Below are 25,466 nucleotides of genomic sequence, written 5' to 3'. Positions count from 1 at the left end.
CTATATCCATTAGGGTTGGGGGAACAGAAGTTATTGTAAGTATTTTGAATATAATAGGAATATAGGCAAAGAAATACTTAAACAACTTTGAAAGGACTAGTCAGTGAAGGTCAAGAAGACCATTTATGGCGTTTGGACCATAAATAAAAAGTTGGAACTGTGCTACTGACAACAGTACTTTGAAGATACTTACTTATTGCTACCTAGACTTATTGCTGACTCTTAAGGTATCTAGAAGTGGGATAGGCTGCCGTGCTGGAGGTAGGAGAGGTGACCCGTGGGGGTTTCAGAGCCCAAACAGGTTAAGGAGAGCTTCTTGTGTGGACCCAGTCAAGGGGGTTGGAGCCCAGGTAAGTTGAAAATGGATACCCATGTTGGCTGGGGGTTGGGGTGCAGTGGGTGATAGGATTGAGGGATGGATTCCATATGTAGAGTTGATCAAATAATAAGTATAGTGAGAGCCACATTTCTCATTGTCAGATAAGAGTTACAGGTATGCAAAGGGAGAAAACTAAAATGGATCGTGTTACTAGATTGGACTTATAGGTATCTTTGTGAACTCATGGTAATACATATATACACACATACATACAGAGGTACAAATGTGTGTATGTGTACACATGTATAGAAGCAGATGGATGTGTATATATGTTAATTCCCTACCTTTGTCACTGAAAGGGCCTGGGAGCAATGCTAATTCCAATAGGATTGAAAATACCTAGCTTTCATCAGGTCCTGGCCTCTTAACATCTTTCTTCACTAAAAGGTACCAGCCTTCCTTAGAGAAGTGGCTGGTTCATATCAATGTTAATTTCCAACTTTTAGTCATTTCTGTTGCATAGGAAAATGTCCTTGTGTGTATGAAACGTACACCAAGATGTTTGGAGGAGAGGAACATTTGCTTAGCAGCTTGCTCTCCATGGTCTAAGTAAAGGAAATTTCTTTGTGTCATATTGGAGTTTTCCTGTAAGTTTGAGATCGTTTCCAAGTTAAAAAATTTAAAATTGTGCAGTCCCTGGAAATTATCTCAACCGTTTGCCACTGGTAATTCTCAGAATAATGCTCAGAAATCTATTAAACTTGATAACCTGCTAATCTCAGGACCCTGGTGGGTTATTCTCAGGATGCTCATAAGACACAAGATGCTGCTGCTTTTAAAGATGTTAGCTGCCTGTGACACCAAGTAAAGGATTCTCGGGAAGATGCTTGGCAGTAGTGGCAAAATCCTATTTATGCCATCTGTGGATGCTTCAGTCCTACTCACAGCTGCCACCAGAGGGGAGAAGTTGCTTTCTTTTGTGCCTTCTATATATTGCATAGATCATTGATAATGCCTAATCTGTAGTACTCCTGGCATGGGATCCTGGAAAATGTAGGCTTCTCTTCTTCACAGAAGGGAGTGTAAGAATGAATGGAAATGATGCTTTATCAGCTGTACAGTAAAGTCTGTCTCTTGTCACCTCAGTATTCATGCATGTAAGCAACAGCAGTAGCAACAATATCATGTTTCTGTTTAACACCGTGCAACCAGCTCATGTACCAATACATGCTGCGTTTACATTTTCCTAAACTTGGGAGACTCAAAGTTCTATGAGTCACTATATCCATTTTTGGATGTTAGTCATTCATCTTTAGTTCAGTCAGTTCAGTCATAATATCCCTTTCATACTGTGAAGAATAAACTATAAGATTAACTACAACCATTATACCTTATATGAAATAGTAGAGGAAGAAAAGTAAATTTGTAATTATTTACAAATTTGCTAAATGTTTACAGATATGTATATGCGGTAAGGAAGAAATATGTATGTACAGCTGATCATTTACCCATTTCATATTCTCTGTTTTCTCAATCAGCACTTAAGTTGGTTGTGGTTGTATTTACCCAGACCATCATTACTGAAGAATCTGAGGTCTTTGTAATCTTGCCTGGTTTAGATTTCTCTAGTTGCCTATTAGCTTTTAACCTCTGGGTTTGGAAATACTGAATGGTGCTTGCTGTGGGTTGAATGGCGGTCCCCCCAAAAAGATATATCCATGTTCTAATCTCTGTGAGTTCACCTTAATTGTGAATATGACCTGATTTGAAAAAGGGTTTTGCATATGTAATTAACTTAAGGATCTTGAGATGAGATCATTGTAGATTATATGCATGTACCCTAAATTCAATGATCAATGTCCTTATAAAAAGACCTACAGAAGAAAGAGACTCAGAAGAGCTGAAAGCCATATATAGGCAGGAGGCAGAGCTTGGAATATATAGCCACAAAGCAGAAACTTTAAGAGGCAAGGAACAGAATTTCCCCTAAAATCTTCCCTAACGTATGTTCCTGCCTACACCTTGATTTTGGGCTTCTGTTCTCCAGAACTTTGGAAGATTAAATATCTGTTTTCAGATACCAAGTGTATGGTAATCTGTTATACAGTAGCCCTCTGAAACTAATACAGTAGGTATAATCTGGTTTTCAGACATAAGCCTCTTTGTTCCTGTTGTATAGTGGCCATTTTATTTCAGCCTTTAAATACCCAGTACTGTAACCCACTCTGCCTCTTGGTTCAGTGACTAGAGGAACCATACATAACCAGTATTTCAACTTTTAGTCCAGAAAAACATTGTTGTTTCCCTGTGGAATTGAATACCTCCAAACTAGTAGAGGCCAAAGTTGTGGAGATGAGAAGCAAAGATTTGTAGGTATGTCATTAGGTACTTTCTTTACCTGGTATCTAGCCTCATGTATTCTGGTTATGGGGAAAATACCATATACTGATTTCTAGTTTGGAGCATATACCATACCACAGAGGACAGTACCAACCCCACAAAATTTTGCCACCCATGCACAAAAACTGAGTCTTCAATAGGCCAGCAGCTTTTAGGTGATGCCACATGATAAGGTCAGTGACTCCCATGAATGTGAGCCCGACGTGGGGCTCGATCTCACTACTGTGAGAACATGACCTGAGTTGAAATCAAGAGTTGGCTGCTTAACCAACTGAGCCACCTAGGTGCCCCACGGAAAATATTTTAGTAGACATTCTCTCTAAGAAGGGGTGACTAGTAAACACACAAAAGGGTACACTATCAGCAATCATTAGGAAAATGCAAGTTAAAACCTGTGAAATACCATCACACAATTCTTAGAATAACTGGATAATATCAAGTGCTTACAAGAATGCAGAGCAAGTGGAATCGTCACATGCTGGTGGGAATGCAAAATGTTACATGCCAAATGATAGATTGGCAGTTTCTTCTAGGTTCAATAAGCATAAGTGCACGTGACTCAGAAGTGTCACTTCTGAGTATTTACTCCAGAGAAATGAAAACTTATGTTCACAAAAACTTATGTTCACAGGAGGTGTGCCTGGCTGGTTCAGTCTGTAGAGCATGTGACTTGAGGTCGTGAGTTCAAGCCCCATCTTGGGCGTAAAGCTTACATTAAAAATAAATAATAGAAAAGAAACGTGTGTACAGATGGTCATAGCAATATTGGTCATAATTGACCTAAACTGGAAACCATTGAAATGTTATCGGCTGGCAAATGGATAAACAAAATGTATAGCTCTATAATGGAATAATACTACTGGTAGTAAAGAAGATTGGAGTATTGATGCATGCAGCAGCATGGATGAATCTCAGAAACATTAGGCCAGGGGAAAGTAGATGTGAAAAGGCTATGTGATGTTGAATTCCATTTATATGAAATATCTGAAAAGTGGGAAACCATGAAGACAATGTACATCAGTGGTTTCCTGGGGCTGAGAATAAGAGATTGATTGTAGGATGGTGCAGGGGAACTTTTTGGGGTGTCAGAAATATTCTAAACTGGTTTATGGTTGTGTTGCAAAACTATAAATTTACTCCCCTCCCCCCTTTTAAAGCAGGCTCCATGCCCAGTGTTGGACTTAAACTCACAACCCTGAGATCAAGAGTTGGATGCTCTATAGATTAAGCCACCCATGCATTCCCCCCCCCCTCCAAAAAAAAAGAAAACAGTGTGTGAGTGTAAAACTTAACACTGGAGTACAAATATAGGTGCCCTTGGTAGACTGGAGCTTAAGTAGAGTTTCTGAAAAATTGAAAAAGTAGATAGGATCAGGTTGAAGAAGCAAACCAAAGGGCACAGGAAATATCATACAGATTTCAAGCTTGAAAGTGGCAGACACCAATAATAACCTCAGCATTCTGTCCCCTGCATTGTACAAGGCAACAAGCATAAAGGTTTTTGCGTGGATACAGCAGTAAATAATGAGATGTGGGTCAGTTAAAGAAGGAATTATCTTAGGTGGTTTCTAATCCATAGAATTGTGATTTCTTAAATTAAGCTTTAAAATAAACGCAATTGGGGGTACCTGGATGGCCCAGTCGGTTGAGCATCTGACTTTAGCTCAGGTCATGATCTCACAGTTTGTGAGTTTGAGCCTTGCATTGGGCTCACTGCTGTCAGCGCACAGCCCGCTTTGGATCCTCTGTCCCCTTCTCTCTCTCTACCCCCCCCCCCGTGCTATATAAAAAATAAATAAACATTAAAAAATTACAGTTGATCCTCAGAGAGATAAAGACATAAAGATATTATATCATAAAAACAAAACTCAACAGATGAGTTGATTGAATAGCAGCATAAACAATGCTGGAGAGCAAAGTGGTGTACTGAAAGGTTTTGCAGAGTTTCTCCTAAAATGAAGCACAAGGATAAACAGATGGAAAACAGAAGTTTCAACATGTTGGATAGATATAGAATCCAATGTTTTTCTAATAGGTAATTTTATTTTATTTTTTGAATTAAAAAAATTTTTTTGAGAGAGTCAGAGCATGTGAGCAACTGGGGGAGGGACAGTTGGAGAGGGAGAGAGAATCCCAAGCAGGCTCCACACCCAGTGAGGAAGATGACTGAGAGATTGAGCCCAGGGTAGAGCCTGACTCAGGACTTGCCATGAAATTATGACCTGAGCTGAAATCAAGAGTCCTATGCTTAATTGACTAAGCCACCCAGGCACTGCATATTTATTTTAGAAGAGACTAGAGGGGAGGAACAACTATTAGGGCAACAGTTTAGAGAAATTAACCTGAAGTAGAAAAAAAAACATGTGTCTTTTTTTTTAAGTGTTTTTTTTTTTTTTTTTGAGAGTGAGCATGAGGATGAGTTGGGGAGGGGCAGAGAGAGACAGAGAGAGAGAGAGAGAGAGAGAGAGAGAGAGAGAGAGAGAGAGAAAGAATCCCAAGCAGGCTCCACACTGTCAGCATGGAGCCTGATGAGGGGCTTGAACTCACAAACCATGAGATCATGACCTGAGCTAAAATCAAGAGTTGGATGCTCAAACCGACTGAGCCACTCAGGCGCCCCAACATGTATCTTTAAATTAATGAGGTGGTTATAGTTAACTAAATATTTTAAAAACCTCACCTAGACACATAAGAAATATCCTAATGCCAAAAATGAAGTCCTGAAAGTATTCAAACCTGATAAAGCTATGTGTTAAGTGTATTTAATTGGTATAATCAATCTGACATTACATTTCAGAAATCTCCATTCTCTAGGGATAAATTGTGCATCATAGAAAGTCCCAACTTTAATTCTCTACCTTGAGACAGACATACTTTGATTTCTTCGTTAACCATCAGACAGCCACAGTGTTTTTCATTGCCTTTCATTGTTCTGTGGAAGCAACTATCTTATATCCCAGAAAGATCCTTGCCCTCAAATAACTTTAATAAATAAATAATACATGATGTATTGAAAGGTAATGAGTTCTGTGGAAAAGGAAAATAATAGAACAGTGTACTAGAACATAGTACAGTGATGATGGGAGGTGTCAGGTGCAATTTCAAAAAGGGTGATCAAGATAGGCCTTTATTGAGAAGGTGACATGTAAGCAAAGACTTGAAGGAGGTGCGGAAGGTTTTCAGATAAGCATGAAAAGGAGTGATGGCCATGTAAAAGCTTTAAGAAGCAGGAATGTAAATATTTGGTTCTGGGAATAACAAAGAGGTCTATGTGACTACAAGTGAATACATGATGAAGAAAGTATTAGAAGATGAAGTCAAATCATGGAGCCAGATCATGGAGGTACTTCTGTGCTATTATAAGGATCTTTGGGGATAATGGCAGGGTTTTACTAGATTTGATTCTAGGAGAGACATTATCTGAATTTGGCTGTCTTTGTCCTCAAATAGTATGTACCATGGGCATTTAGTTACCCATAATGAAATATTTTTAAGAGTCTCCTGTCTTTTCACACAAATACAGGTAGATAAATTTCAGATACCCTTCATCTTTCCCAAGCTCTTTGCCTCCACCTTTCTTTTCATACTAGTTTTTCTATCATTTCAGCTTCTTTAGTTGAAAGCAGTAGTAGCCCACATTAGCTAACTTAAGCAAAAAAGAAATTTATCAAAAGGTAAAACTGAATAACCAACTTCTCCAGAATTTTAGGATCCAGGCTAGTTCTGAGTATGTAGCTAACAAAATTGACATTGGAGTGACTTCATTCTCACCATTAGATCGCTCCTGAAGATTTCCATTTCTAGTAGAGTTTTGCCTAGATGAGTCACATACTCATTTCCTTAGGCCTTAGAAGAGGGAATGGAACAACTTTAGGGACTTTTGTCCCACCACTTTTGGGAATTTGTCCTATACATATATGTATATTGTTGGTGAAATGACATGTACAAGATTATTCTTTGCAGCACTGTGCTTGTAATTCATTGCAGCATTGTGTTTGTAATAGCAACATGTCCACTAATATCTTAAGTGAACAGAAGTAAAGGGTAGACAGTGGATATGATATGTTTAAATAAGATTTACACATTTGATTTTTAATAAATATGTAGAGTATTTGTTGTTTTGAAGACTTACCTTGACCATTTTCAGTTACTGTCTTTGATTCTCCTTTTGTGTATACTTGTAAATTTTGAGACATAACCTAGACTTGTTTATTTATAGTGTTACTGTGGTACTAAGATAACTTAGCATCAATGTACATCACATTCTTTACGAGGAACTGGCCTTCTCAGATGCTAAAGTAGAATGGTTGTATTCTGCTATAAAACAAGTTTTAGATATTAGGTGACTGATTTTTTTTCTTCCTATAGCTAAACAGAGCATTCCAAGAGGAGGACTCTCCAGCTACTTTTTATTGCATCAGTATGCAGTGGTTTAGAGAATGGGAAAGTTTTGTGAAGGGTAAAGATGGAGGTAAGTGGTTAACTGAAAAATGAAATTCTTTGTTGGGGCGCCTGGGTGGCTTGGTCGGTTAAGCGTCCGACTTCGGCTCAGGTCATGATCTCACGGTCCGTGAGTTCGAGCCCCGTGTCGGATTCTGTGCTGACAGCTCAGAGCCTGGAGCCTGTTTCAGATTCTGTGTCTTGCTCTCTCTCTGCCCCTCCCCTGTTCATGCTCTGTCTCTCTGTCTCAAAAATAAATAAACGTTTAAAAAAAAAATTAAAAAAAAAAAAAAAGAAATTCTTTGTTGATTTTTTTTTTTAAATTAACAAATACTTTTTGAGTATCTGTATGCACTTGGGATTATATACCAGTGAGAAAAAGATCTAACAGTCTAGTTTATATTCTGGTTATATAAATGCTTTAAACCTATTTCATGAATTATAGCATATTCATAGCAGGAATAGAGGAACCGAACAAAATTAGTCTACAATCTTAATATCGAAAAGTTAAAAAAAATCTTCCCAACATTGGTTACATAATGGTTTAACCATTACTACTTTGTGGACTTTAAAAACAAATTTGTGGGGCGCCTGGTCAGCTCAGTTGGTTAAATGTCTCACTCTTGATTTCAGCTCAGGTCATGATCTCATGGTTTGTGGAATTGAACCCCACACTGGGCTGTGTGCTGAGGGTGCAGAGCCTGCTTGGGACTTCTCTCTCCCTCTTTTTCTGCCCCTCCCCCACTTGCATGCACTTTCTCTCAAAATAAATAAACGTTATAAAAAATTTAAAAATAATTTTTGTGACAGTATGTGTAAAAAGATGTTCTTGATATATGAAAAAGGTTGCAATACTGTATACATCCTCTGAAACTTTTGTATTTAAAAAAATGGCAAACATATGCAAAGGCAAAAAACCCCACAGATATTAAACCTGCTTATCTCTCTGTAATGGGATTACAATATTTTTTCTTCCTTGTGCCTTTTTTTTTTCTTCAGATTTTATAATGAACACGCACTGTCCTTTTATATTTTGTATTCAAGGGGAAAATGGGTGTTTTTCCCCCTTAAATTAAAAAAGGATGTATTTTAACATTTCATTTTATAATGCTTTTGTAATGTTTTTAGTTTAAATAATGACAATCTGAAATAAATAGAGAATTACATGATTTCTTTTTAAAAAATAGTTTTTTTAATGTTTATTTTTGAGAGAAAGAGAGAGCGTGAGCAGGGAGGGGCAGAGAGACAGGGAGACGCAGAATCCAAAGCAAGTTCCAGGCTCTGAGCTGTCAGCACAGAGCCCAATCCAGGACTCGAACTCACGAACCTCGAGATCATGACCTGAGCCCATGTTGGATGCTTACCCAGCTGAGCCACCCAGGCACCCCTACATGATTTCTTTTTATTTTTTTTTTATTTTTATTTTTTTTTCAACGTTTATTTATTTTTGGGACAGAGAGAGACAGAGCATGAACGGGGGAGGGGCAGAGAGAGAGGGAGACACAGAATCAGAAACAGGCTCCAGGCTCTGAGCCATCAGCCCAGAGCCTGACGCGGGGCTCGAACTCACGGACCGCGAGATCGTGACCTGGCTGAAGTCGGACGCTTAACCGACTGCGCCACCCAGGCGCCCCTACATGATTTCTTTTTAAATTACAAAAGAATTGTTCTTTTATAGTATTAAAAGTGAATTTTATTTTACTTTATTTATTTATTTTTTAAAAGTGCATTGTAACCTGTGATCCTCAAATGGATAGTTAAGATTGAGATTTTGGATGGTAGTGAGAGAGCCTCTCTCCCCCTTTCTTTCTTGGTTTTGTTTTGGGGGAACCAAAAAGACCCAAAAAAGAAGCTCAGAAGACAGTTCAGAATTCACTATAATAATTAGTGTGATTATATAGTTACATTCCTCAACTATTTCAAGCACAGAAATATGTAATTCTTTGGTGCATTCCTTTGAAAAGTATGCATTTTGATCATTTGTTTTTCCTTTTGACTTAGATCCTCCAGGTCCTATTGATAACACTAAAATTGCAGTCACTAAATGTGGCAATGTAATGCTCAGGCAAGGTAAGTTTGACTAATATTTAAACTATTTGTCACTGTTAAGAATATATCATTACTAGCCATCTGTGCCACATTTTTTACGCAGCTCAATGATATAATTCATACATGAAGTAGGACAAATACTTGCCTAAAAGTTGCCAGTGTTTGTTATTTGAGCAAAGGTTTTAAGGCTTTTGTATGAGCTAGGAAAGAGTACTTAAGACAGACCATATGTTGCAGCTTATAACAATATGGGCTGGTAATCTGAAAATTCATGTTCCACAAGTTCTCAGTTATCCCTGGAGTATTCATGCTGGGGGGAGGGTACATTATGAATGTTTTTGCAATATGAATATGTAGGATTGTAAATATTATTCTGTTTGCACTTAATTTTAGGAGCAGATTCTGGTCAGATTTCAGAAGAAACATGGAATTTTCTACAGTCTATATATGGTGGAGGGCCCGAAGTTATCCTACGACCTCCAGTTGTTCATGTTGACCCTGATAGTCTGCAAGCAGAAGAAAAAATTGAAGTAGAAACTCGGTCCTTGTAATTTTGAGGATATAGAAAGTTCTAATGAGAAATCATTTTCATTTCCTCTCGCAGACACATGCAAAAACATTCCTAAAAACATGTTTATTTTCTTGATTTTTAATATTTTATCTCTTATTCCTTCTTACTGGGCATTATGGAAGAATGTGTTAAAATGTGTGATATACTACAGGTTGGTATATTTAATGCTAGATAACTTACCGTAAAGTCTTTCAGTGTGATATTTTTGAAAGAGAAGGGATAATTGTGATCATTTGGTAATCAGTAGGTTATCTTTGACCTTTATACTACATGCAAATCCATAGTATCCTTTGTAGTTTTGTAAATACTTTTGCTTTGGAAACTTTTTCATTACCTTAAAATACCATAACTCTGACCAATCATTTCAGTTCTCCAGAAACCTAATTCAATTGTATAGTTTTGACATGGCTTCATATAATAAAGAGCCTATTTTAAATTGAAAGTTGTAGTCAGAAAAATGGTAATTTCCTAAAGCTCAGGAAACGTTAAGGTGTCACTTCTTTTGCACTGCAGCATATAAACTAGCATATTAATATTTACAAAATGTCTTTTTGAATGTATCAAGGATGTATTTAGTTTGAGTGGAATTTGTGTCAGCAGTTATCAGTAACTTATTGCCTCTTATACTGTAAAAGGTTAAACTTCAATTCCTGTAACCCTGGATAGTATTCATTAATATTAGTAAAAAACTTAGAGTTAGTTTTAGGGCACTTTTTATTTTGAGAGCATGAAGTATGGAATGTGTTGATGAGATTGTTGATAAAGCTAAAGACACTTGCAAAATGATTTTTTTAATGAAATGCATAAAGTCTTTTTGGATAATATAGTATGCACTGCTATTTGCTTGATTATGTGATGTCAAAACTTTAACTATATTCCAAGTACAAAAACAAACTGGATTACTTTGAGGATGTTGAATAGCATTCATGATGGTTTGTTTTGGTGTGGGGCAACTGCCACCAGCTAAAACAGTGTTGTTAAAATTAGTTCAATAAAAATGATTTTAAAATGTGTAACTTGGGTGTTGAATTGACTTGATGAATATTAAGTGTGAAAGGTATAAAGTTTGTTAATATTAATGTCTTCCTGTTATTTCTTAATCACAGGTAGGCAAAATAAGTCATTTGGTATAGTACTTAAAGTTTTGATGTTTAATGAAACAGCGAGCTTAATTAATCAGCATTAAGATGTATTTGAATTTTTAAAAAGATGTATCTAGCTTTCAGATTTCTTCTTCCTCGTAGTTACATTATGATCCTCTTCACAGATTTAATGATGTTGTATCCAACTCTGAATCACCAGAGTTTATTGTAATTTTGGTATTTAAGAGATAGTCAAAAAAGGTTTGTTTTTAATAGTGCTTGTCGTTTATTGAATATTTATGATGTTTCAGCCACCTTACTAAAGTGCTTTACTTATATTTAATCCTTATTACAGCGTTATGACTTAGATCAAGTGGCTTGCCCCAAGTTACACAGCAAAGAAGTGGCAGATGGGGACTCCCAACTCCAGTCAATGTAACTTCATACCAGTGCTTATTCACCATTTTATAATCTCTCCCAATGAATTCTTTTGAAACAGATGATAGTATTAGTCACATTCATTATTAGCATTACTATTTTCATAACAAACTTTGGAAGATTATGTGTGATTAATTATATCAGAAAGAGGTAATTTCCCTGTATTTTGAAGCTGCTCCTGTAACTCTCCAAGATGATAAGTTTGAATATACTTGTTACCGTTTTGAAGGATTGCATGTAAGGGGATTAGGTAAGAAACTCTTTCTCTTTTTTTTTTTTTGAGAGGGAAAGTGCATGTACAGAGGAGGAGCAGAAGGAGAGGGAGAGAGAATCTTTTTTTTTAATGTTTATTTATTTTTGAGAGAGAGAGAGTGTGTGTGAGTGAGCATAGTGGGGGAAGAGGCAGAGAGAGACACACAGAATGTGAAGCAGGCTCCAGGCTCTGAGTTGTCAGCACAGAGCCTGATGTGGTAGCACACAGTTTGAACTCACAAACTGTGAAGTCATGACCTGAACTGAAGTCAGATGCTTAACAGACTGAATCATGCAGGCACCCAAGGGAGAGAGAGAATCTTAAGCAAACTCCACACCCAGTGTGGAGTCCAGTGTGGGTCTCAATCCCAGGACTGTGAGATCATGACCTAGGCCAAAATGAAGAGTTGGACACTTAAACGACTGAACCACCCAGGTGCCCCAAGAAACTATTTTTTTAGGGGAAAAAACCCAGGCCACTGTTCAAGACTATTTTAATGATAACACAGCTACTACTAATCACTACTAATGCTGAATTCCTACTAATGCAAATGTTTGGCACAGATTAATATGCCCAAGTACACACAACTAAGTGTCAGAATTCAAACCCAGATGTGTCTTACTTCAAAATCTATGCTTCTTTCAGAAGTCACAAGTAAATTTCCATTTAGAGAATCCAATTACTGTTTCTCAGCCACTATTATATCCTGAAACTTCCTTCTTTAAACTTGCCTGGTGCTGCATTTTATCCATTTTCTTCCTCCGCATATCTCCCTATTTAGAGGGCTCACTCACTCCCTTGCTTTCAGCTATCACTTTTTTTTTTTTAAAGCAATCTCTACATATAATGTGGGGCTCAAACTCTCAACCCCAAGATCAAAACTCTGTGCCAAATATACATGCTCATATGTCAGTCACCTAAAACTCAAAAGTTTGAAAAAGCAGTATAAATAGTTATTAGAATGGGCTCTAGAGTCCAGTGAATGTATTGGTTAACTTCTGGTGCAAAAATGCTATATAACAACCACAAAAACTCAGTGGTATACAAAAACATTTAGTTATTTTACAAGTTTGTGGAGTTCAGCAAATCAGGCTGTGGCTGGTCTCCACTGGGCTCACTCATGTATTTGCATTCAAGTTGGGCGTTGGCTAGGCAGGTATTGAGACCTTGGCTGGGCTCACTCATTTGTCTTGAATTGGGCTCTGTTTCTTGTGTCCTTCACCAGGCTAACCCAGGCACGTTCTCTTGTTCATGGCAGAGGAGCAAGTTTTTTTCAAGCCTCTGCATGTGTCCTATCTGCTAATAACTCATTGGCCAAACCAAGTTACATGGTGGAACCTAGAATCAAGGGATGTGGGAATACAGTCTACTTTTAATGAGAGGAACTGCAAAGTCACATGGCAAAAGGTGTGGATACAGAGAGATATGAACAATTAATGCCATTAATGCAGTCAGTCTAATGTAGTTAAATTGCTCATTTTTGAATCCTGGCTCTGCCACTTACTAGCTGTAAACTTTGACACATTCCCTGATGTTGGTTTCCCCATCTGTAAAATGAGTATCTACTATCTTGGGTTGTTGTGATACTAAATGCTTTAAAAGATACAAAGTACCAGGGGCACTTGGGTGGCTCAGTGGGTTAAGTGTCCTGACTCTTGACATCGGCTTAGGTCATGATCTCACAGTATGTGAGATTGAGCCCCATGCAGGGCTCTGTGCTGACAGCTTGGAGCCTGCTTGGGATTCTCTCTCCCTCTCTCTTCTCCTCCCCTGCTCACCTGCACATGCACATGTGCTCTCTCTCAAAATAAAAATAAACATCAAAAGATACAAAGTACATAGTAATTGTATATCTCTTCCCAATTTTGGGTGCAAAATATGTGCCCTGACAGATACATCATCCTACAGTGCTTTTTACATGTCATCAATGGCAGAAAGTCCAGGATCCCAGTCCATTTCTCTGTATGGCTTTAATTGCTAAGTGGGTAAGGACTTCAGTAACTCATGTCTGAAGTGTGTACATTTGGCAAGATTATGAACGTATAATTATGATAGCAACTGTTCAGGTATAGATTTATCAAACAAGCTCTTTGGGTTTAAGTTCATTCAATTTTATTTCTCACCCATGTGAACTTGTGCCATAGGACCTGTGGACACTGAAGGGTGAAACTGTTCATGAATATAACAGCACGTATAGTTCTCTAACAGCAGTCATGATGCTACTCAGGTTGAAGACTATCTTTTGTAGTATAACAAAGCCCTCAAAAGTTGGTTAAAACAAGGATTTATTATTTTTCACGATTCTGTGGGTTGTCTGGAGTCACTCATGAGGCTGCACTGAGCTGGCAGATATGCTATGTTAAGTCCAAAAAGGCTCCTGACATAACTGGAGCCTTGGTGCTGATTGTTGGCTGAGCCACAACATTCATTTCCATCAAGGTCTCCATAGGATCTTATCCTCCAGGACCTCTCCATGTGGCTGCTCTAAAGAATAGCCTGATTTTCCTTACTTAGAGGATTCCAAAAGGGTGAAAGAAAAAGCTGTAAGGTTCTAAACGGTTAGGTCTGGAACTGACACAGTGTCATTTCTGCTATCCTCTATTGGGAAGGAACTATATAGGGGCCTGAATACTAGGTGACCATTCACTGGGAGATCCCAATATAACCATCTCACACATTTGACCAACCTGGTAAAGCAAGGGAAAAGCAGGAGGGGGTCACACATACTTGGTTATTCCACTTTAGTGCTACAAGGATTAATCTGGGTTCAGATGGTCAGAACCCAGTAAAGTGTTCTTTCTTCCACTGTAAAGTTACTGATCAACTTTTCCACTAATAATTTTATCTACTGATGAGTATTCCCTGAATCAATGATTTCATTACAGGTTGCAAAATGGCAATTTAATCATTCTAGGATTTCTTGTGAGGGACTTTTTCAACATCACTCTATAAATGAATCGTAGAAAAAGAAAGTGGTTCAGGATCTGTGATGTGATAAATGTTGAAACCAGTACTAACTTGGTGCTCCTGTGGTCAGTTGAGATCCCAGAGATTAGTATCTACAGACTGTACCATCCCTGGAGGATGAATGGAGGATCATGAAGGAATGGGGGGATCATCTGAAGAATTGTTATAATTCATTTATCCTTTTCAATATTTCCAAATCTTTCCTTTGCTAAATTAGACTGTTAAAGAGTTTCTTACCTGGGCTATGCTGTTGCCCTCTTTCAAGCTTAATAGAATTGCCTTCAGCCTAGGTGGAGAGATGTTGTAATAAAGAGTCCCACAAAATTAGTTGTTGGATTTACTGTAAAGAAGCTGTTGAGGATACAGTTCACTATATGACATAATCTTGTTTTGATAAATTGTGGGACAAATTTATCTTTGATCTTAGTACTGGGAATAGTAATGCCTCCCCTGAGCAACTGGTTTGTTATCCTATGGATGCTGACACTGTCATAAATGATCTTGTTTTTCCTTGTTACAAGGTATGCCAGAATTGAAGCAGTGCTCAGGACCCTAGAATAGGTATTTTTGTGCATTATTTTACTTCAACTTACCCATTTTAATCATTTTAAATTTGATTTTGTCTATTGTATTAATTTTTTTTGGTAAGCCCCATAAGTATTTTTAGAAATAAGCAAGGATAATTTAAGAAAAATTTTAAAGAATGTTTATTCATTTTTGAGAGACAGAGTGCGAGTGGGGGAGGGGCAGAGAGCGAGAAGGACACATAGAATCTGAAGCAGGCTACAGGCTCTGAGCTGTTAGCACAGAGACTGATGCAGGGCTTGAACTCAAGAACCTCGAGATCGTGACCTGAGCCGAAGTCAGACGCTCAACTGACCGAACCACCCAGGCACCCCAAGGATAATTTTTAAAAAATATGCCAAATATACTGGTTTTTTGGGCAGTGTACAACAACGTCTTCCCCACTAGTCAGTAAGCACCAAAAGGATTTGTCTTGTTCACTCCTGTGCTTACCACAGTGTATGGCACAAAATCTGTAGCTGGTAAATTTCTGTTAATTAATGTTGATGGCTCTCTTTCAAATTACCTTCTCCCTGGTTTTGGAGGTACTATTCTATCCCAGTTTTTCTTTTACTGTTCTTGCCTCTTGCTTCTCCTCTGTAATTGTCCTTTTTTTTTTCCTTTGCCTCCAAATGTTTGAATTTCTCAAGGTTTTGTTCTACATTTTCAATTCTTCTCATTCTTTGTGCTCTTCCTGGATAATCTAAACCCAGGATTCAGTTTCTGTTTGTATGTTGAAGACTCACAAATCTGTACCTGTAGTTATGACCTAGGGCTTGCATCCCAGATCTATATATTCTACTGACTCCTGGGCAGCTTCATTTGGATGTATGAGTTAATTCAAATTCAGTATATCCTAATGGCAGACATCATTTCCTCCCCTAAACCTGCTCCTACTTATGGTATTTCCTATGGTCTTCAGTGACACCTCCATCTCTCTGGTCACACAACCCAGGAATCCTAGACTCCCTTTTAACATACTAAGAAATTCAATCAGCTACCTAAATCTTGGAGATTTAGCCCCCCAAATAACCTAGATACATATTTGGATATAAGGGCATTTATCAAACCAATCATTTGTAATAGCAGGAAAGTAGAATAGCCTTAATACCCCCAAAGAGAAAAACGTTTAAATAAATTATATAACCATCTCCGAATGATATGACATGGAAAGCATGAGCTAATGAAAGTGATTAGGGTACATTTCATATTTTATATATATCCACAGTAAAAGTAGCAGCTTATTTCTGGTGGTAGTAGTTCGTGTTTTTAGGGGCCTTTCCATCAACCTCTCTCTGTGTAATGTTTTATACCTTCTGCCTAACTCCTAAATGCACATTCACACTTTTGGTTTCATTCAGCCTAGATGTTATTTCCTCAGGAAGTCTTCCCTTTTTCTTCTATCTAAAGACTTCAGAACATGTACTTTGGAGCATATGGACATATTTTCATTAGTCACCTGTAATTTTCATTCATGGTGCTTATCAGTTTGAAACTTTTTTTTAAGTAGGCTTTACATCCAGAGTGGAGCCCAGTGAGGGGCCTGAACTCACAACCCTGAGATCAAGACCTGAGCTGAGATCAAGAGTCAGACGCTTAACCGACTGAGCCACCCAGGTGCCTCTAGTTTTAATTTACGTACAGTATTTGTGTGATTCTTTAAAAATTAAAAAAAATATTTATTTTGAGAGAAAGAGAACAAACAGAGGAGGGGTGGGGTGGGGGGAGAATCTCAAGCAGGCTCCACAATGTCAGTGCAGATATCATGAACCATGATATCATGACCTGAGCTGGTATCAAGAGTTGCATGCTCAACTGACTGAGCCACACAGGTGTGCCTGTATGATTATTTCTTGAATGTCAGTCTCCCTCCCTAGACTACAGGATCTGTAAGAGTAGGGTCTATGCTTGCTTTGTTTACTACTGTATCTCCAGCACCTTGTACAGCAACTAGCATGCTTATTGAATGAATGAATGAACTAACTACATAAATGGTTTTCTAAGCATGTTCTGAGGCAGTGCCTTAAAGGCAGATGTCAGTGGTTGCCAATTCCTAGGTCATTTTATTTGGATTAAGTATTGGATTCTGGCAGAAGACTATGTGTGTAAAAGGAATCCCAGTGCTCCAGTAAATATTGTGCAAATCCCTGAATTAGATGATCTTGAAGTCTCTTCCATCTTCAGTATTCTGTGATCCTAGATGAAAACAACCAAGAGCATATGGGATATATCATAATTAGGGAGTGACCTTCACTAGTGAGCTTGGCAGTGGTTTCTTTCTCTGAGTGCAAGAGAGCTCCTTTTCCCCCCTCTTAGATAATTGAAGATCTAAGGGGGGCTCTTATCCCTTTCTGCTTGGCCAGGATCTACACCCAGGCCTAGAATTTTCTCTCCTTGGCCATCTTCTTTATCATCAATGAACTAGTCTATCCCCCTCACCCCTTAAGTGCTTGCTCCAAAGACCCTAGAACCCAGCCACTTGGGGCTACTTGTAGTTCCCCTCTCACGTTCCTACATACTCCCAATCATGCAGTTCCCTTAGCTGAGAATGGTCTTTTTTTCTCTGCTTTGCAAACTCATGCTGTAACCTGAATGCCAACCCTTGTAAAAAGCCTTTCCCAACCCTCCTCTGTTCCCACAATATTTATATCTCTACATAGAGCGTTCTGCAGTTCAAATTTATGCAAATTACATAACTCTCTAAGCCTATTTTCTCACCAGAAAAATGTGAATAGTGTCATAGGTTGGGCTCTCCAAGAAGCAGACACTTACGTGATTAGTGTGTAGATTTTTTTAGGAAATGCTCTTAGGATCATCATTTTTGAGGTTAGGGAAGAACTGGGCAGCAGAAGAAGTCAAGCAGTCATGTAGTCTTAATGGGATGCAACAGTTGATACAAGTTGTTCTGCATATAGGATGATCCACCAGAATTATCCCAAGTTGAGGCGAGAGGGCCAGTCCTTCCAACAATCCTGATAGATACTATTAGTGGCTCTATATTGATCAGTCTTTGGATGTGGCCTCCTTGGGAAGAGGTGTGACACTGAGCAACACCAGAAGGGGGTTGACAGTTAATGGCTGTCTGTGGGCAACACTCCTGGCCACTGGGTAATAAGTCCTTCATTTCTGAAGGGTATCTGAGAAGTACATTTTGGTGCCTAACATTAACAGTATCTATCTAAGAACATTGGAAGATTAAAATAGAATCAGTGATAAAAAGTACATAGCAGACTGCCTGCCACATATGACTCAAGGAGAGATGGTTGTTATGGTTATTATACATAGAACTTGGCTCTAAAACATATAGAGCAAGGTAGGGAAACCTTGTTTATTTTTGTGACTCTAGTCCTAGAATAATAGGGCCTGGAACCAATTAGGTTCAGTAAAGGCAAGTTGATGTGTTAATATAAAAATATATCTGTCACCTTTTGTCTGGAAGCAGATGTTATTTTGAGTTAAACTCTCAACTAAAACAAATAAAGTCAATTCAACATTTAATGACTTACCAGAAAAAAAAAATAAAGGAGGCACATACATTCATTTGCCTGGGAAAAAAGTTCCAAAGACAAGGAAAACAAAAGCAATGAAGCAGTACTTGACAAATGCATAAGAGCTCCAGTTAAAATGGCTTCTATCACTGGATTTTATATTTTTGGAATATAATTTTCCTATAAACAGGGAAAACTGTAGTTCAGCTTTTCCACCGCTCATAAATGGTAGGATTGTCAATGGAACAATCAACCCAAAGGAAGTACTTATTTCCATTAATGTTTATTGGGCTTTATCTTCCTGCATGCCCAATGTAGTTTGTTGACATGTTTTATTATTTATTTATATTTATTTAAGTAATCTGTACACCCAAGGTGGGTCCTGAACACTGAGCCAGCCAGGCACCCCTAGGGACATGTTTTAACACAGTATTTATTTTTTTATTTAAAAAAAAATTTTTTTTTCAACGTTTATTTATTTTTGGGACAGAGAGAGAGACAGAGCATGAACGGGCGAGGGGCAGAGAGAGAGGGAGACACAGAATCGGAAACAGGCTCCAGGCTCTGAGCCATCAGCCCAGAGCCTGACGCGGGGCTCGAACTCACGGACCGCGAGATCGTGACCTGGCTGAAGTCGGACGCTTAACCGACTGCGCCACCCAGGCGCCCCATTAACACAGTATTTATTAAACACTGCTTTGTGCCTGACACAGGTCTGGGGATATAGCAATGAGCAAAAGTTACAAGTCCCTGCCTTTATGGATCTCACATTCTTGGTGGCAGGAAACCGACAAAGTCTGTAAGTGATAACCGTCGCTTAGAAATATAAGCAGGTGAAGAGAGTTAAGACTGGTGGTGCAAGTGTGCTCTTTTGGATACAGTGGCCTGGAAGCCTCATGTTGACCTTCGAGAAGGGACTTGAACTACGCATTGAACATCAACGAGTTAAAAGAAATCTGAAGAGTTCTATCCAGGGGGAACAGCAAGCTGAAAGTCTGAGAGCCTGCGTGTTGTAGGAATAGCCAGAAAGCCAGAGGAGTGAGCGAGGGGGCTGTGTGTTTGGCGATGAAGTAGGCAGGAGCATATATAATATACAGCTTGAGACCACATCGCTAAGGGAGCCAGTGTGTACAAACCTTTCAAGAGACCACAGAGGGCACGATGGAGCGGACTTCCAACAGCGGAGCTACAACGACTCCTTTCCTCTATGGGTAGGGCCAAGTTAGACTATAGTAGGGACGGAACTGGGTCCTGCTCTCAGAAGACCAACCCTCGCCCAGGGGCGAGGGCGGACTTCGGCGGCCCCCAGCCCGCCCGCGCTGCACGGGCCGCGGTTACCAGCAGGCGGTGTAGTGAGCTCGCCTGCAGCCGCCGACGCCCGCCCGTCCCAGCGAGAGAGGAGGGGACCGGAAGGAGCCGCTGGTGCTGCGGGAAGTGGCAGGAGCGGGAGGCGGGGACCCACCTGGAAGCGCCGCGGCGCCGCTGTCGAGCTTCCTGCGGCGGCCACCCGAGCAAGTGCCGTGGCGGGGGCAGAGAGCGGCCACGGCGGCGGCGCTTCCCCAAGTAGCTCACGGCGCCCTGCCCCGCGCGGAAGGTGAGCAGTCGCTCGGGGCACGTGGTGGGGGCCAGACATGGGGTAGGGAGAATGGAGGAGGAGGGAACCCGGGGCACCATCGGCTTTGGGACCCGGATTTAGAGCCCAGTGCTGGGAGGGGGTGGGTTGGAAGCGACGGCGAAACCCCCACGTGGGGCGGGGGTGCGCGCGCACGTGTGCGCGGGCGAAAGGGGGGCGGGGAGGGCTCTTGGGAGGACGACCAGCGCGCGCTCGCTCAGTAGCTGCCCACGTGACGGCACGCCGAGAGTCTCCTTCCACGTGACAGGCTGTGAGGCTGGTTGAGGCAGAGGGTTGTTGTGTCTGTGTGGTATTAACCGTGGTCGTTGGATGTTTTAGGGTTTTCTATCGCTTCTCCTCTCTACTAGGGGGGACAGGATGAGAAATAAAAGGCGTAAAAGACTTTCTGCTATTTCCTTGTTATCCACGTTCTCAAGTCCCTTAATGAAGCACTTTCCAAGTTCCGAAATACCGATTTCACTGTACCGCCATGTTGGTTCCAGGGGAAACTCGCGAGATGCTAGTGGGTTTGTATCGCGAGATCTCTCGATTCTCGCGGGACCTTGTTGGCAGAGCAGTTGTCCTGGATGGCGAATCCTTGGGTTCCGGGGGCCTGGGACCCGCAACTCTTTCTACCAGGCAAGTTGTTAGGGAGGGGCCGGGGGCGAGTGCCTCTTGGTGCCGGGAGACGTGCTAGGTCAGCTTCCTTTAGTCTTGAAGGGAATACATTGACCTCATTGAGGCGACACGGTCCTCCTCCCCACCCCCTCGGGCGCTCCGCCACCTGCAGAAGCGTCTGCACCCCTCAGCCCCGGCTCCTTTTCCCCAGCGCAGTGATAGTTCCACCCCTCCGTCTTACTCCCTCGAAGTCCAGAGCCATGCTCGCGCAGTCGTGACGATTCCATAGGATAGCGTTGCTGTTAACTTTCAAACGTTCATGTCAGTTTTCCCCCTTGTTGCCATTTTCTAAAGAAGTCCAGACCTGTTAACCATTCTGTCGCTTGTTTCTGCCGCAGTACCTTAGTCCACTGGTTATTTTCAGACGCTTAAAACTACTGCGCCTTTTATTTTTTCCTCTCTGAGCATCATTTACTCCCACTTACTTGGTCATTGATAACTTCCTCACGACTCTAACTTACTTTGTATGTACAATAACTTTTGGCAGTATTTGGAAGGAGCCCTCATATCTCTGACAATAACTGATGTCAGAATAAAATCGTTCTTTTAATTTTGTGCGTGCCTATTAACTCATAATTATCGATATGATTTTGATTACTACTGTATTATGAGGTTGCCATCTTTGATGTTCAGGGATGGTTGTTTTAGGTCACATGGTTACAAGTAATAGTGGAATGTTTTAAGTCAAAATTTTAATTAAAACCAAACTTCTCTTCATAAACTTTGGTATCAAAGTTTGAGTTCGGTTTTTCTTTAAATGAGTTTGACATAAAATTAATTTTTCTCCAACTTTCAATGTCTGAATCAGAAATAAATTTACAGTATACCTACTTTTCGTATTCTTGAGCCAAGTAATTTCGTATTTTGTAATTTCGTATTCATGAGTCTTTGGATTTATTTAGTATTTGTAGTGGGGAGTTAATTACATAACTAATGAGATAACTAGGTAATCCACTCAAAGTTTGTTTTTCTAAAAAACTACAAAAGTGTCATTTGCCTTTACGCTTGATACAGAGAAATATATACAGTAAAACGCTCCCTGTTACACTCTTGCTAAGTTGCCTTACTTAGTCTTAAATCTCTGTAACCACTCTTAGCAGTAGCTGTGTATTATTCCATGTATTTTTTTTTTTTAAGGCAGAGGAGGAAGTGGAATGGTGTTTTGAGATACACTATCACAACATTAGCAACCAGTAAAAAATTTTCTACTCCGCGAAATTTTCATTTAGCATGCATACCTATTGTCTTGACAAATATATGCATATTTGCTTTAAAAATAGATTTGTTTATTTCTTTATTTAGAGGGAGGGGCAGAGAGAGAGAAAGAGAGAAAAAATCCCAAGCAGGCTGCACCCTGGGAGCACCAAGACCAACACTGGGCTCAGTCTCTCCCAAACCATGAGATCATGACCTGAGCCGAAATCAAGAGTCAGACTCTTAATGCACTGAGCCACACAGGTGCCAAGAGAAAAAAATTGTACAGATTTTTTGGTGGTTCGGTTTTATGACAGTATCTTGAGTGATAGCATTATTTTTGTCCTGGAGATTTAGTATGATTTTTTGGTGGTTCGGTTTTATGACAGTATCTTGAGTGATAGTGTTATTTTTGTCCTGGAGATTTAGTATGCTGGTAGCTTTGCACTAAAATAAAATAGAATTTAAAGAAATAAGTATGTTATCAGTTGATCTTTATATTTTTATATTTAGTACTTGTGTTATACATTCACCCTTACATTTATGCTTATATTTTGTGATACTTACATATTCTAAATTATAACCCAAGTTTGTGTATAGGAATTTTAAAAAGTTACCAGCTCAGTTAAATAGTTCTGACCATGCAATTTACTGAGCTCAACAGTAGAGTGGTAGGTATATTATTAGTGAATACAGACAAATGTACATATACTCAGAAGTTGCAGCATTTTGTGATTGTTTTTTTGTACTTTTCCCGCAAACCTACTAGCAGTATTATTTATTAGTTACACAAAAGTATCTATTCTTCTTGGGCAGTGTGATTTTCTTTTGTAATTGTTCCAATTAGGAAAATTGGGGAATGAAAGTGAGTGTGAAAGGTGTGATGAGGGAAAGAGGAAAAGAATGTGTAGTTTGATACTGAAATGGAATTGGAGAAGTTGCACAGAAAAAAGAGGATGGTAGAAGTTTGACAGGGCTGTGGTCCAAGACTAGGCAGATTCACGATGGTTGGAGGGCAATTTGAGTTGACTAGAATTTGGAATCAGTAATTTTGGGCATTTTTTTCTCTTAAAATTTTTAGACTGTTTCAGTCCATCTCAAAAATTGCTTGATATCATTTGTCATAAAAAATCAGCAATTGAGTTTGATACTTAATTGCAACTTTGTGAATTCTTTAGTTAGGTAAAGCCCTCTTGTTAAGTAACATTTGTTGAGTATATTTTATTTTTAGAAGTAAATTTTATTATTTTTAGAAGGAAATTGTCAAAATGGCAATGGTCTCAAAGTTCACTATTCTATAATGGCCTTTGCACAGGGATCTACAAAGTTGTGCTTGGTATTTGGGCCTTTGGTAGTTACCATGTGTATCTGATCCTTGCGATACTGTATATATTTCTTACACTTTTGTAATTAATAAACTTTCTGGTAGTGGATCTTGAGAATACCAGTCTTTTAGAGATTAGTATTTATCTGAAATACTGGGTAGAAATATACTGAGAAAATCTAAGGAGGAAGAGGAATGTATTTTATATGGTTAGAGTTTGCTTGAGTAATTAACTTAAATAACCAAGAAATTTTATTTTCCTTTTCTCATTTATTAACTGTCACAGAAGTGATCTGAGAACTGATGAGCTGCAGTGATGAGAGGAAATTAATAACATTGATAATTCAATACTGATTTGGCCTCACTTGGATTTTTTTCTTAGGGCCTGACGCAATGCTAATTTCCATAGACCTATAACTTTGTAAACTATACAGTGTGATACCTATATTACATATTAATATACCAAGAATATAAATCTTATTTCTTAACTTTTCATGAACCAGTACCCAAGAGAGATTACCAGAAATTACTTGGGCAGAAATATCAGTGAAAATATGTTGCAGGTGCTTTTTAAAAAAATCTATCTAATTTCATAGGAAAATTCAGTTTGGATTTAACTACAAGAAGTATTTGCTGGAAGACTTTTTGGTTTTTAAAGTAGTATTTAATATAGATGTGGTATACATTGTGGTGCAAATTTCTGTAGTTAATACTTTGATAACTACTGTAATTATACTTTAAAAACATTGAACAGTGAGTATTTCCCAGAGTCTTAAGTGTTAACTTCCAATACCATGGAAGTATAGACTTTGCTATTTTATTTGAACTTATTCTTCTCACCTCTGTTTTTTTCTTTTTAGCTGTTCTTTCTCATTTAGGTAGATCTTTTTTGTATTGTCAGAGACCAGTGAGTTCAGTAACTTTTCTTGAGGAGACTCTCAAACTATTCATTCATTATTATTGGAAACTCCGTTATATTTATGTTATATTCAGTAATTCAGCAAACGTTTTTTGAGTGATAGTGATCTCAGCCATTTGCAACAGCATGGATTTCCTGAGCCATCAAAATAACTGTAAGCAAATACCATAAGCCTGTGGTCTTTATTCAGAAATTCCTAAGTGGAGTAAATAAGTTTTGCAGTCCCAACAGGATTGGTTATCTGATTTTTTAGCCCGCAGATCATAATCCACAGGATTGGCCATTGGAGTTAGGCACAATGATTGCTGAAATGTAATTATGTTTCAAGGGAAAGGGGAGAAAAACTATTAAAAAATAGATGGAACTATTTTAGAAGAATAGAAGAATAGTGTTTAAAGGCCATTACATAGGGACATCATGCAGTCCTATAATCATTAACTTCAGAGGGAATCACAATGTTGCCAAGCAGTGTAGTACATGATGTGTCACAGGATGACCTTAGTCATAAATAAACTTTTATTCTATGTACTGTGTTTAAGGAAGTAAGAAACTGGTGTCTTTTTAGAAGATTATTATAAGGGTAAGCATTTTCAAAGCTTTGTTAATTAATGCATTTCACTTTTCTGGAGAATTGACCTATAGAACTCAACTGATGATACCAAATAAAAATGATGCTGTTGTGTATGACATTTCCTGTGTTTTATTTTATTGCATTTCTCTATTTATTAATTTCCTTATTTATTATTTCAAGGGATTACCTCCCAAATAAGGCTCTGTTACATTTAATGTTTGATATCAGTGATAACCAGTTGTCTAAAGACTAGCATCTTTATTAATGAAGGAATATTCAAAGCAAATAATTAGAAACAGTAAATGACCAGTTTGTATAATTAAGTTCTGTAGTAAAAAAAAATTTTTTTTAATGTTTATTTATTTTCGAGAGAGAGAGAGAGAGAGAGAGACAGAGTATGAGCGGGGGAGGGGCAGAGAGAGACACACGCACAGAATCAAAGTAGGCTCCAGGCTGTCAGCACAGAGCCTGATGCAGGGCTCGAACTCACAAACTGAGATCATGACCTGAGCTGAAGTTGAATGCCTAACTGACTGAGCCATCCAGGCGTCCCTATAGTTTTATTTTTTTATTTTTATTAAAAAAATTTTTTTTAAT

The 25,466-nt window shown here is 38.9% G+C and overlaps 2 protein-coding genes across 8 annotated transcripts in view; both read left to right on the top strand.

The window, feature by feature from the left end:
- The window catches only part of USP33 (ubiquitin specific peptidase 33), a 63,972-nt gene extending 53,177 nt beyond the window's left edge, over positions 1-10,795 (top strand). For both annotated transcript variants that reach the window (XM_030324308.2, XM_030324307.2), the window contains exons 22-24: positions 7,088-7,190; positions 9,161-9,229; positions 9,602-10,795. In XM_030324308.2, the coding sequence (XP_030180168.1) occupies positions 7,088-7,190; positions 9,161-9,229; positions 9,602-9,759 (330 nt within the window). In that variant the 3' untranslated portion in view covers positions 9,760-10,795. The remainder of the gene's footprint in view (positions 1-7,087; positions 7,191-9,160; positions 9,230-9,601) is intronic.
- Positions 10,796-20,038: 9,243 nt separating this feature from the next.
- The window catches only part of ZZZ3 (zinc finger ZZ-type containing 3), a 78,887-nt gene continuing 73,459 nt past the window's right edge, over positions 20,039-25,466 (top strand). For 5 of the 6 annotated variants that reach the window (XM_030324264.1, XM_030324263.1, XM_030324265.1 and 2 more), the window contains exon 1: positions 20,041-20,165. The gene's annotated coding sequence lies outside the window, so the exon portion shown is untranslated. Of the gene's footprint in view, positions 20,166-25,466 lie in introns of all 6 variants that reach the window. The other variant, XM_030324266.1, reaches the window with a different exon arrangement.

This window comes from Lynx canadensis, chromosome C1 (genome assembly GCF_007474595.2).
Source record: "Lynx canadensis isolate LIC74 chromosome C1, mLynCan4.pri.v2, whole genome shotgun sequence".
Lineage (NCBI taxonomy): Eukaryota > Metazoa > Chordata > Mammalia > Carnivora > Felidae > Lynx > Lynx canadensis.
This window is presented reverse-complemented; position numbering and strand designations above follow the sequence as displayed.